At 36.6% G+C, this 13,944-nt stretch overlaps 1 protein-coding gene across 1 annotated transcript; it reads right to left on the bottom strand.

Annotated features, from left to right (window-relative positions):
* Positions 1–426: 426 nt before the first annotated feature.
* Positions 427–5,078, bottom strand: LOC127804910 (protein kinase STUNTED-like). Its single transcript, XM_052342008.1, is given in 12 exon segments — positions 427–747; positions 749–952; positions 1,052–1,201; positions 1,916–2,063; positions 2,139–2,218; positions 2,296–2,459; positions 2,552–2,800; positions 2,894–3,328; positions 3,411–3,560; positions 3,695–3,917; positions 4,563–4,645; positions 4,757–5,078. Coding segments are annotated over 12 exon segments (2,160 nt in total). The 5' UTR covers positions 4,959–5,078; the 3' UTR covers positions 427–675.
* Positions 5,079–13,944: the final 8,866 nt, after the last annotated feature.

The following is a 13,944-nucleotide window of genomic DNA, read 5'->3' as shown; positions in this document are numbered from 1 at the left end:
AATAATGTTACTTTAATAGTAGTACCTCAAAATGTTACCAAATGAAATAAAAAAAACTTATAATTTACAAATGAACAAAATTTCAAATAATGCACTAAAAGAGGATGCTATATACTAAATGATACGTTTAAAATATTCTTATTGTCTCGAAATATTGACAAACAATTGGTTATAAATTACAATGCACAAAACGTAAAAAGTAAAAAAAAAAAAAAAAATAGGATCCTTTTGTTCAGACATAAAATGTCAGTATAAAATGACACCAAAAAGTGTTCCTGTTCCTGTTCCTGCTCCTGCTTGCCCGTTTGACTTAAAACGAGTTCCTACTAATAATACTATCAAGGATGTCGTCCCTTTCTTGGGCAAGTAAAAGAAGTTCTATAGAGGGAGAGGAATGTTAAATGCCAACCAAATGCGCCGTACATACACGTCACACACAATGAACCAAAACATAAATTGAGACTAGACCTCAAAAGGAGCAGCCCAAATCTATTCATGGACCTACAGCTTACAAATCGTAAAAACGAATTATCCTAAGAACTAGTCAACCTAAGAAACTTAACTTCTTACACCCCAGCCCGGCATAACTACCTCAGGCTCGGAGGAGGCCCGACCTTGCGAAAACAGCCTCTCATCCGGCAGCCGGTCAAAATTCACAACAACAAAAAAAAAAAATCATCTGATTGCGGGGCGCAATCCAGGAAAAAACGGGTTATTCCAAGCTCGATGAGCGGCTCCATCTACGTTGGAGGTAATCTTCTATCAGGTCAATGTGGTCAGTACTTCCAGTAGAGAGGGACTCTTCCTCTAAATCCAGCAATGCAATATTAAGATGAGACTGCATGTTGGCGGGGAATTCTTCTCCATCAACAGCATTCTCCTCTTCCAAGGCACTGACCTGTTTTCTTGCCCACTTGATTGTGTCTGCGTCGCCTTGGAGTAGCTTCAGCACCTGTTCATGGTAACAGAACTAATAAATTGAAGATCTACATGACCAAACAAGCAAAAACGTACACAAGCATGAATTAACTTAGAAAAATTGATGCCATACCACGTCAATCTGAGGCCGACACAAGGGTGCACGTCTGATGCAAAGGGCAGCAGCTAAAATCATCCTCTCACTTTGATCACCGTCATAGTTACTGCCCAAGCTTGGGTCCATCAATTCAGAAACCTTCCCTCCCTTCATTATTGAACTTGCCTGAATGTTCTCTTCATTATTAGTACCATGAACACAGTATTGGAAGGCCAAGACAAGGTATCAGAATTATAGAGGGCGCCATCAGAATATGAAAGATTCTCTACTAGTAAAACTTTTAGAGGAAAAAGAAAAAAAAAAAGAGCAGTAAGAAATTTCACTATACAAACTTTTAAAAAAATGCATTAACTGAGACAATTCTAGATAATTCTGTTAGAACCAGACATGTCCTTTTGGCAAATTGAGTGTGACTATCCTCAACTAGTAAAGTTTACCCCTTGAATTCTGCCAAGTCTCAAGATATTCGCCAACAAGCAATTCCAATAATCCCATTAAAAGACACAAAAATATAAATAAAACAAATTTAGCTTCCTATACAATTTTGTCAGTCTGTGTGTATAATTTGGTGAATTGGAGTTTAATTGTCTACTGGAAATGACCAATTAAGGCTAAAATTGATGTTTGAAGTTGAAGATTAAGTTGACTGTCAAGATATAAATGTTGTGGTAATGTAGATATTCAAGTTGGATCTGATATGCCCGGTAGGACTGTTGTTGACACTGCTTATTCTTTCAAGGCTATGCCCCAATTTGTTCCCATGTTGATCCCAAGTCCTCCATACTTGTGTTCTATTAATAAAGAAAATGGTTATTGCTGGTATATGTAAAAGAAAAAGGAAAAAGGAAAAAGGAAAAAGGAAAAAAGAAAAAATCTTACCCATAAAACAAGGCTTTGCTGGCCCTCTGTTTTTACATTATCAATTGGCTTTCTACCAGACAGAAGCTCAAAAAGTATGACACCAAATGCATAGACATCAATCCTATCATTCACTTTGCCATGCATGAAATATTCTGGAGCTAGGTAACTGCAACAAATTGGACTGCCACCAGTTAAATTTAATTCAATGGAAGAACAGGGGTGTTATGGGTTAGTTACTAACCCAAATGTTCCTGCAATATCAGTACAAGTGATATTCTGTGAAGAATCTGAGGCCCACAAAGCTAATCCAAAATCTGACAGCTGTAAAACACTAAGAGTGAATATAAAAAAAAGCTTCAAATAAAAGAATAAAGCAGGAATGATTAAACATACAGCACCTGCGGCTCAAAATCATCTGACAAAAGGATATTGGAAGATTTCACATCCCTATGGATGACAGGTTCAGCAAGTCCATTGTGCAGATAGTCCAATGCCTCGGCAACACCCACAGCCACCTTGTATCTGTCCTCCCAACTAAGTACAATTTCACTCTTCCGAGTACCTAATTTTCAGGATAAATAAATAAACCAGAATAAGTTGAATAAAATTAACCTAATATAATCCAAAAGCAGAGAAAGTCAATTGTCTCAATACCATGGAGATTCTCTTCTAGGCTTCCCCTTGAGAGAAAATTATAAACCAAGAGTAGATTGTTTTCCCCAAAGCAGAATCCAAGTAGAGAAATTGTGTTCTTGTGATGTAAAGTCGTGGTGATCTCAACTTCTGAAACAAACTGCCTAAATATTTCTTCAGATGCCTTCAAGACTTTCACAGCCACTTCTTTGCCACCTGGAAGAAATCCTCTGTAAACCTGGCTGCTACCACCTTTCCCAACCAAGTGTTCTAGAAGTTACATGAACAAATTTCTTAGGAAACATTCAAAGTGAAGAGACCATAAAAAATACCAAATATAATGCAACCAAATAGTAAACAGACCAGACTTGAAGTTGGAAGTAGCCAACATAAGTTCCTGGTAGTTAAATATCCTGCACAGTGATGCATACTTATCAGCGAGTGCCTCCAGCTCTTTGGAAAGACCTTTCAGGCAGTAGCCAAGTGAAGAGGCATTATTTGTTCGACAAGGTACAATCAAACCATTCTCTCCATCCAAATTTATAAGATGATCTTTATTTGTATCAGAGTTGCTCTTTTTACAATGAGGGACAGCAGCAAAAGCTTGTCGGTCATGTAGGTTGAGTAACCACTGCATTACAGATTTCTTTTTTAAGGAAGCTTTATCAGGCTGTTGCTGGTGACGTAGAAACACTTGGCGGAGTAGAGTCCAACCATGTTTTGATTCAATCAGAAGTTGGTTGCGAGCTGGTACCAAAGCCAATGAATCTTCCAAATTGGCACCATTTGATGACTCCTCTGTTGATAGGACACAGGAGCTATCAGGCAAGGCAGTGTCAAGGGCAAAACTCAAACAGTTCTTTCAAGGTCTTTGTCTTACCTACGAAATTGAACTTCTGCGAAAAAAGTTGCTGTTGCTCATTTGATTTTGATGCTTCTGCATCAGCTGTTCCATTATTTAATACTTCTTCTTGTTGCTCATTTAATGAATCATGAATTGGTTGTACATAATGCTTCTTATAGTCATTATCTACTCAACCAAAACAAGAAAAACTATTAACAAATTAATCAAACGAGTAATTTTATGAACTTGATCATGAAGAAATAAAATGCATAAGAGAAAACAAACGAAAAAACCTCAGTAATCACAGACAATTTGATCACCTGCTTGCCTTTGAAACAGGATTTTTCCATTATCAACTGCAAGAACTGAAAAGTTCCTGGGGAGATTTTTAGCACAGTACTTGGCAACCGACACTGATGATCTAATTTTGTGATGAGTTTTTGAAGTCCCCACGATCACTTTTGCCACACCGTAAGATTTTGCCTGTTGGACTAGACCCTTGCGGACTGATGAACCTCTACAAAGCTTAAGTTTGAGATCAACCTGCAAAATCCCACGCAGGAAAAATCATCCCAGTCGCCCAAACCAACAAATCATAAAGGGCCAGAAAGTTAATTTGAAAAATAAGTAACACTCATTGGTGCTGAGAAACAGAGGAAAATTTTGTCACAGCTATTTATTATTGCAAATGAGACAAAGCATTAAAGATCCACGTCAAGAAAACTTTTCTTCTTTTTCATAGTGTCCCAGATGACTAAAAGAATGGAAGGTTCAGAAAACAAATAAAAGTAAATGAAAGGGTAAGAAACGAAAAAGAAAACAGGGTGAAGCTAGCGCTTGGATGGCTGTTGAAAGGAAAAAAAACCGAAAAGAAAAATTCAAACGAGACGCTTCTTTATGTCGATTGGCCTCTCAAAAGCAATTCAAATCGTTATGCTCCATTTCCCTTTAATTTTCTGGCTACCAAAAAAATAAATAACATTATTACAGAAAAACGTTAGGAAAACTTGAATCACAGAATTTGGCTCCAAATCAATTCACATATCCGGTTCCAGGTTGGTTCCGAATCCAAATCAATTGATCATAATTTCTCTTGCGTTCCTAGATTTTGTACGCAACACAACACAGATGAAGATAGAGGAGAACCAAAAGAAAATTGATCAAACAAGAGATTGGATACGGGGGAACCTGTTTGAGGTGGCAGAAACCTTCATAAGCGGCGAGCACAGAATCGAAGGTCTTCACAAGAGAGAGAAGTGTAGATTTGCCCTCTGTCATAAACCAAAAACATATCCAAAACAACAGCGATTCCAAATCATTTCCATCACGGAAACCTAGGACATTTTAGAGAGAGATAGAGAGAGAGAGAGAGACGAGCATACCGGTATCGGGATTGACGACATGAAGAGCAATGACTCGATCGCCAGAGCGAGCGACCTTAACGAGAGCCCAAGTGAGCAACTCTCTGCTCTTCGAATCCAACAGCCTCACTCCCACCACCACAACGGAACCGGCAGCCGACGAGGCGGCGTTGCCGTCTCGCTCCTCCGAGTCGAAGGCCGAACAGTCCGACGACAATTTCATCTGCCTCCTGCTCCACACCGGCGTCCTTCCGTCGCCCCTCGCCGGTTACTCCCCCCCCCTCTCTCTCTCTCTCTCTCTCTCTTACAAATATTCAGTCAATGGCCATATGTATCGGGTCCCGCACGAGCAGGGCAAATCATGCGACGTTGTTAATTTGTAGGCAATGATTCATTGCTTCGCGGACTACTTTCCTATCCTGTATTGCCTTTATTCCCCTCCACGTCATTTTGTTCCTTGCACCCAATTTGGTTTAAGAGATTTATTCTCTTGCATGCGTGAGGTTTGACTGATGTGAGTTTGCAGAGGGACACATCTCTTCTCATTTTATCTAAAATTATTTAATTAAATTTTATAAATAAAAAAATAATTGATATATCTTTTAATGTATTTCAAAAATTTAATAAATAATTTAATAATATTTTTTATTTAAAAAATATTTTAATTTTATATTAATATAAATTTATTTTATTTATTTTAAATACTTAAATAAACAAGTCGTGAAACGCATGACTCTTTAGTTATTTTTACTAAAAATAAGAATATATATAACTCTCAATATATAAATTAAGTAATTAGATAAATAATATGTTGGTATTAATTTGATGGGTTATGAATTTAATTTTCACTTTATAAAATATTTAATTTTTAATTTATTTTTTAATAATTAAAGATATAAATATTAAAAATTACGTAAAAATGATTATCCCCAAAATAAGAATGTAAATGTGTAGCCCACATTCACAAAAGAGAGGTCCACGATAAACGCCACAGCGGGGAATAACAAGTCGTTCGTTCGTTCATTCATTCATTCATTGGTTTGGTTGTCGTGAAATCAAATTTCCGCTGTAATCATCACTGTATTGTACCCTCTTATACTATGTCATGTAAAATATAGAGAAAGTGGACACATCACAGTACATATAATAATGCAATACAATACACGTTCCATTGTTTATTCAGTCAACGGTTACTTCGTGAGTGGTTCGGTAAAGTGTGAATATAAAGGTCACATCAGATGTCCCGCCCTCAGAACTTGATGAAAACCATTCACATGTCAGAAATTAAATTATGATGATTGTCAATTATAGTTTAATTTTAAATAATAATAATAATAATAAAATAAATTTATTTAAAATTAATAGGAGCTTGACCCATCTTCAGACTCATTTAGTCATGAGCCTAAATGAGAGCCCATAACTAGTTTATGGGCCTTATATTATAGATCATATTCTAACCATTCACGTGATTTTATATTAGTTATTTTTTTAACATGAACTATTTATATATAAAGACATAATATTTAATAATTAAAATACATCATTTGTTCTGCTCTTATTATATTATTATGTTATTTTCAAATATAGTAATTGATTTGAATATTAAAGAATTTATGAAAGGATATGAATCTATTTTCTTATTTTTTATATAAAAAAAAATCGGTTTAGAACTTACCCAAACCTAAAAATTGTTCAAATTTGAACATACCCAAATAAAAAAACAGACACATTGTGAACTGGGTGAATTTCAATATGCAATTTTCAATAGTTTATAATTAATTTAATAAACTAAAGAGTGAATTTTTTAACCAAATAAAAATTAGTTAAATGAACGAGACTTAAACACATTCATTAACCTCTAACATCAAATATAGAATTAACTTGTAACTAATTTTACCACTACATCCAAATTCATCTTGGCTTAACTATTTCTTTAGAAAAATCAAAAAAATTAAATTTAAACTATTGGGTATATTTTTTCACTTATACGTGTGTAGCATGGGTCACACCTATAGTTGATTTATATATTAAAATAGAAGAATTTCATATTTGAAAAGGGATGGATACAAATGTTGAAAAGTTAGTTGAGACATGAAAAAATTATGGGTGCATGATAGTTGTTGCTAGAGCTTTGATTTTACCATGATGTTATTTTTAACAATAAGCATGGTTAAAATTAATTAGAAAATCAAATGAGTGACAATTGATCATACAAATAATTGTGGGAAAGGCACTTTCGCAAGAAAAAAGAAAAACAAAAAGTAAGGGTGGGAGGGAGGGAGAATAATCATAACAAAGGTGGCAAGGAATAATGGCTTGAGTGATGATTCCAAACGTGGAGTCCAATTGTCCTTTGTTCTAACATATTTACTTGCTTAGATGTATTGGTACAAATTCTATTGTTTGCATCATTGTAGTTTTCAAACTTCAATTGGAAATTAGTAGGTGTTTTACTCTTTGAAGGATTATTCAATCAGTTTCAAACTTTGTTCAGATTTTGTGGCATAGGATTCCAATTGTCCTTTGTTCTAACATATTTACTTGCTTAGATGTATTGGTACAAATTCTATTATTTGCATCATAGTAGTTTTCAAACTTCAATTGGAAATTAGTAGGTGTTTTTACTCTTTGAAGGATTATTCAACCAGGTCCAAACTTTGTTCAGATTTTGTGGCATAGGATTCCAGTGGTCCTTTGTTCTAACATATTTACTTGCTTAGATGTATTCGTACAAATTCTATTGTTTGCATCATAGTAGTTTTCAAACTTCAATTGGAAATAAGTAGGTGTTTTTACTCTTTGAAGGATTATTCAATTAGGTTCAAACTTTGTGGCATAGGATTCAGAATAGGTGGATTTGGGCTCTTAAAGTTCCTCTTATTTAAAGTCCATGGTATTGAAAAAGACTGAAGCTGTAAGCACCCCGCCCGGATATCTCAACCACTCGGACTACCCGAACAGGAGCGCCTATGGGAAGAGAAAGAATGAAACACGAGACCAAAATCACCCTGGCATGCATACTCAAAAATGAGAGCAGTGGAAGCAAAGCTAAATACATGCATGCACTACGGGAACACCGCTAACACAACGGTTATAAGATCAATAAATGAAAATAGACTCATGTGCCAACATACACGAGACTCAAGGAATGACCTGACACAGTACAAAATAATAGAGTAAATCATACTCAGACATCAGAGTTGACAGGGATTGACAGGACTGCCTGTACACCATACCGACTCTGCCGCTAAAAGATGACTCCCTTGCCATGGCCCACGCTGCCACTACCTGGAATGATGGAGAAATAAGGTGAGTCGAAAGACTCAGCAAGTATAAGAAAAGAAAGGCTGAAGGCTGCACAAAGCCAATAAACTTCTCACAGAACACCAACCCCCAAATACACACAAGCCATGAGACGCTACAACACAATAGTATAGCATAATAAAAACACATACCGGTCCTTAGGACCCACATAAGATACCTGGCACCCAAGTCCCATATCAACTTGTCACTACCCTGGTCGGTAACAAATACCTCCAGCATCCTGTGCGTGCTGTCCCGGGTCGGTACTCCCGTCACCCATCTATGTCGGTACTCCCGACACCCGTCCCTGTCGGTACTCCCGACACTTGAGCTATAGGCTCCCTCGGAACGGTACTCCCGTCCGAGAACTAACAACTACCAGTAACCATACAATGCACACAACAATGCAATGGCGTAGTGAGCATCAACGTGATACATGGCGCCCATACATCCAGGCATTAGGCCATGCTCCGCCCACATAGTAAACCACACACGATGCATATGCCCGTGCTGGATGCAACCTGACCAAGCTAGAATGTCCGTGTCCAAGCATACTCAATAAATGAATATCCCAACATGCAACCCGTACCCATGTACATATCAAATCATGAACAGTAATATAATAAATCTAAACGTGCAGTGAATCACATACTGGTAGAGCTAGTCAGCAGTACCCGGCACCAGTCAACGGCCAGTGACTAGGAGTGTCCATCCGACGGTCCACTTCAGAGCCGTATAATAGTCTACCCCAACGTCACCAACAACCCACCCATGCCCTACTACTCGATAGCTCTAACCAAACCATAAATAAATCCAAGAAAAACTGTAAATAAACCCGATAAAATCGTAAATAAACCCGCACGTCTAGGAACCTAGTTCCCAGGCTGGTTCAGCATCATTCCCAAAATGAGTGGAGGCGGTACAAACCCTCATAGGCTCACAACGAATAAAATTCTAGAAGTCTAAGATTTAATTTAAATTAAAACAAACGAATAATAATTCAACAAATAAGGCTGGGCGCCAAATTAAAGTAAGTGAGGTGATAAAATACGAGAAATCACGAGATCTTTCACGGGAATTGAAGAACACGAGGAGAGGGTTAGGAGCTTGCCTTTACATGGCCGTTTCTTACTTTTCTTGCACTCCCGCTATGAATTAAAACATTTTTCTGACAATAAATAAATTCGTAGCTTTAATTAAATAAATCTACTGTGTAATCTAAATAATTTAGTCGTCTAAAATCCTATGTAAGCACACCACAAATAAAGCCCCAATGACTCATATTTAATTTAAATTAAATCATACTAATAAAATCCTCAATTCGTATAATTAATACATGACACCGAAACGAATTAAGGGAAGACGAGGGGTTCACAAAATGAAAAAAGATCACAATGGTAGAGGGAGCTTACCTCTATTTAACTATTTACAGCGTTTCCACACTTAAACACCACCAAATTAATACATGCTGTAAATTAATATACATTCCCAAAATTAATAAAATTGAATCCAAAATGAAATTTCAACCATACAGAATGTTTAATACATAATTCTCTACATACCTGGCTAATTAAATCGCATTTAAACCTTAATTAATCTTGAAATTTCTCCAAAAAATTAGCCTCGGCACTGCTTCTTCTCCTCCAATTTCTTCCTCTGCTCGCTGCAAATTCTTTTGGCCAAAAGATGCTAAAATCGGTGCTTAAAAAGGAGAAGAAACGGGCCACCAGAAGCTACCGCATGGCAGCCAGCTGGTGCCACCGCCTAGCCCCAAAATGACGTCCTTTTGGGGGCTTGGTTTGCTGAAAAATCAGCAATTTTCTTCCCCCAGCGCGCGGCCGCCTCCAAGCCTCGAAATCGTGTCCCCGCGTGCCAGCTGCGCTAGCTGTTCCTTTGATAATATATACAAGGCCCATTAATCTTAAAGAAGTCTCACAGCACTTCAGAAAATTACATTTAAAACCCCACAACTTCTAAAAATTAACACATACACCCCTAACTCTTTTTCTCACTTATTCAACTAACACCAAAAGTTTCCAGAAATTCCACCAAATTAATTTATTTTCCTATTTTCCTAAATAGTCTCTAATAAATAATTATTTTCCCAAAATTACATAAATAAACTTTTTTCCTAAATCCTCAAATACCCAAATAAATTTATATTTTATTTGAACCCACAAATATTCAATAATCACCACAAATACAATAGTTAATAATTATCAACCATTTCTAAATAATTTAATTAATTACCTTTAATTCCCTATTTTCCTCAAAACCACATAAATAAATACTTCCTCTTAAATTCTCAAATATTCAATAATACCCTCAAACACAGGTTTGAATAATTATTATTTATTCTCAAATTTTGGGATATTACAGAAGCAGCTAAGCCTTATCATGTAACTTGGTTCTAGAGCACGAAAACGGTTTAGATATGTCGTTTTGACATTTTTGAACTATTTTTGTAATTTTCGTTTTTGGTCCATTTCGGGGACATTTCATAAATTACAAAAAAATTATTGAAAATGTGTTTTCGGCTGGAAATGCATTTCAAGCAACCAATCCAGTGTTAAGTTCAGTCTTCTTCGTCTTTGCATTTTCAAAATTTCCTTGCAGTGCATCAGAGCTTGTTGCTCCATCGTTGTTCCCTCGTTATCAAATCTCGAAGACCGAGTATCACTAAATGTCGTTTCCTCTTGCAATCGTCATTGGTCGTTCCCTCTCTTAGTTGCCAGTCATTCCTTAGAGATCTGGAACGAATTTGTGTGAATCGGATCTACTCCCGCGTTCATCTATTGCTTTAGCCTTGCAACTTTCGGGGTTCAATTTTGCTTCCTCCATGTGGTTGCTGCTTGCATGTGTTGCTGCTCCATTCTTTCCTATGATGTCCATCTTCTTTGTTCCGTTGCTTTGTTGCGCCTTGCCTGAGGTGGCTTGGCTTTCTCAAATTCCAATTGTCGCACTCATCTTCTCCAATTTTTATATTCATGTAATCTCCTTATAATTTTTTATTATTTTATTTTTTCATATTTATCTTCAACCTCCTCCAATTTTAATCTCCAATTCGCCACACTCAATTTCAATTATCTTTTTCAATTTATATATATATATATTTTTTAATTTACATTTAATGTAACACCCATTTTCTCGAGCGCATTATAACTTGAAACAATTATAGGACAATAAATTTGTTTCTTTCAAACTTAATGCTAAACCGCATCATTCCTTGTATCCATTCCAGAATTTTCAATCATTTTTCTCGAAAGAGAATTATTATACACATCAAATTACGGAAGCTAGAATCGAACCTGATATCTTAACATTGATTATAAATCAATTCTTACATCTTTATTACTCACAAATAAGGATTTACATCATCATTCATCAAAACGTTCAGAATTCAAAGTAGTAGAACTTAAATACATGAGCTACATTACATACATTTCATTCATCATTCAATTCATCATGCACTTTGCTAAATGCCATTTCATGCATCATTCATCATCGTTCCTGCTACAATCTCCACCTGGAACGTTTGAATATTCTGGGGCAAAATCCAAGTTAGATAATGAATCATCTAAGTAAGGGTACAACAACATATTTTCGTACATGGATACAATATGCAAAATGTCATTTTCATTTCATTTCAGTTTGAGTTGGCCACACCCAACTGCTACTCCAAATTTTTACATTCTTCTTACCAGGCCGAGGTGTATGGGTGCACCATTGACAGAGCAGCGGTGCCAGTCCATAATCCCAAACCCTTATGCGATGCATGATCAATAATATCATTGTGAATATATGCACATTTCATTATCAATACATGTAAATGCAATCTACATGGTATTTTCATATCAACGCATGACAACATGATAAAATCATTTACTTAAAATTGGGTTTTTGGGTTGAATCATTTACAAACTAAGCATTTTTCATAAAATTAAATCCAGTTGGGAAGTACCACTTACTTTCTCGAGCTTATCGAGCTACCTTGATATTCGTGCCTTGCCTTGAAATTCATGCATCTCCCTGATTTGTGTGTCAACCTCAAAATTAGCACAAATCACTTCAACTTTAAGGCTCAAAACATCCTAATCACCATATTTGATTAAATAAGTATTAAAACTTATTTTTTCGTAATTTATTACATTTTTTTTATTTTTCTCTCTATTTCTTTCTATTTTTCCTCAATAAAATCAAACTAAATATTTCTCAAATATTTCACTATGACAATTCATAAAATAATATTCTTAAATTTCTGAAATTTTTTAGAGAATTTTACTTACCTTAACTTAGCCTCTCAAGCTTCCTTGGTATGTGTGCCCTAATCTCGAAACGTGTGCCCATAACATTTTCTCACCCAAAATCTTCGAAATATTAATAAATATCCATTTCCCATTTTTCGGGATTTTTCTAGCATTTTTTCCATTTTCTTTTCCTTTCGTTTTCTTTTCTCATCTTCTCTTCTTTTTCATCCCTTGCAACGCACCAGCGCGCACATCCACCCCGTCCGCCCGTCAGCCGCCCTCACCACCGCCATTTTTGGATGTCGGCACCTCCGTCGGTTGCTGCACCAACGACGCCATGCCTGTCGTCGCGAGCTGCCATCGAGATAGCTTCCCCTACCTCGCGTCCAGCTATCGAGCTCACGGTCATAGCTGCCATGGCCACTGCTTCGCTTGCTTCTGGCCGCTTCTCGAGCCTCCACCGAGCCCTTCGGTCGCCGCTGCATCGTGCGACCATCACTGCGGCCGCTGCCCCTGCTCCGCGCGCTGTTGTTACTACTTCGCTCGGGTGCCATAGCCGACTTCAACCCATCTCTCACAAGCTCTCTTTCTCTCATTCGATCTCTCTCTCTTGGCTTCTCTCTATTCTCGGTCAGCTTCTCCCTCAATCACCCAGCCAATTGCTCGATGCCTCAGCCGCCCATGCTTGCTCTTGCAACTTCGACCATTGCTCTCCCTCTCTAAACTCTCTACAACTCTATCTGTTTGCTTCTCAATTCTTCCTCTCTAGTTCTAGGCAATTCTTTTGCCTCGAGCCTGCCATGGCGTCATCCCTCAATGCGTGAGAATCACTCTATTTATAGAAATCGACCATCACGTTTGTAGGGCGTGGCTTGAAGTTGCAGGGCATAGCCATTCACGCACACACGCAACCTATGTATATATATATATATAATTATATATTACATCAATATATTTACACATTAAACCTCAATTTTCATCTCTATTACACTTGGGTAATTTCTTTATTGCAACTATGCCCTTAAATCTCAAATTAATTTGCATTACAAGACCGAAAACACAAAATTAATAACTTCACATTTACTCAATAAAGACGATTTCGCCCCAACATTCTCACCAGGCTATCGTTTCATCTTGAAACCATTGAATGGTTGTTCATTACGAAAAATCAGAGTCCATCAGGCTTCCGTTGACTTTCCGAAAGTCCCCTATAATAATTCAATTTTGCAGCCTAAATGGCAGTTGCATTTTAGCTGTACCGAAAATCGTTCACAATCCGATTTCTTTCGATACCATCAATCTTATCTCGGAACGCTCATCGAGACCATATCATTTCCCTTATACAATTTCACTCTGAGACATTTCCTGCAGTCGATTCGATATTTATAACTACTATCAAGCCAATTTTTTGATATTCTAAACTTATCGAAATTACATGACAATCTCGTACAAACATGAGCATTTAACTCTTATATTTTTTAATTTATACTTTACACTGTGCATCCATTTCTTATTATTTTAAAAAAAAGTCATTTTCTAGTTTTTATTTCATATTAAAAATATTTTTCGTTTTAGTTTTTATGTAACCTAACTTGATTATTTAGCACGAGGATTATTATATACATAGATTTTATTTTATTTTATTAGGGGGAGGGGTGT

The sequence above is a fragment of the Diospyros lotus genome, chromosome 6, assembly GCF_014633365.1.
Source record: "Diospyros lotus cultivar Yz01 chromosome 6, ASM1463336v1, whole genome shotgun sequence".
Classification (NCBI taxonomy): Eukaryota; Viridiplantae; Streptophyta; class Magnoliopsida; order Ericales; family Ebenaceae; genus Diospyros; species Diospyros lotus.
This window is presented reverse-complemented; position numbering and strand designations above follow the sequence as displayed.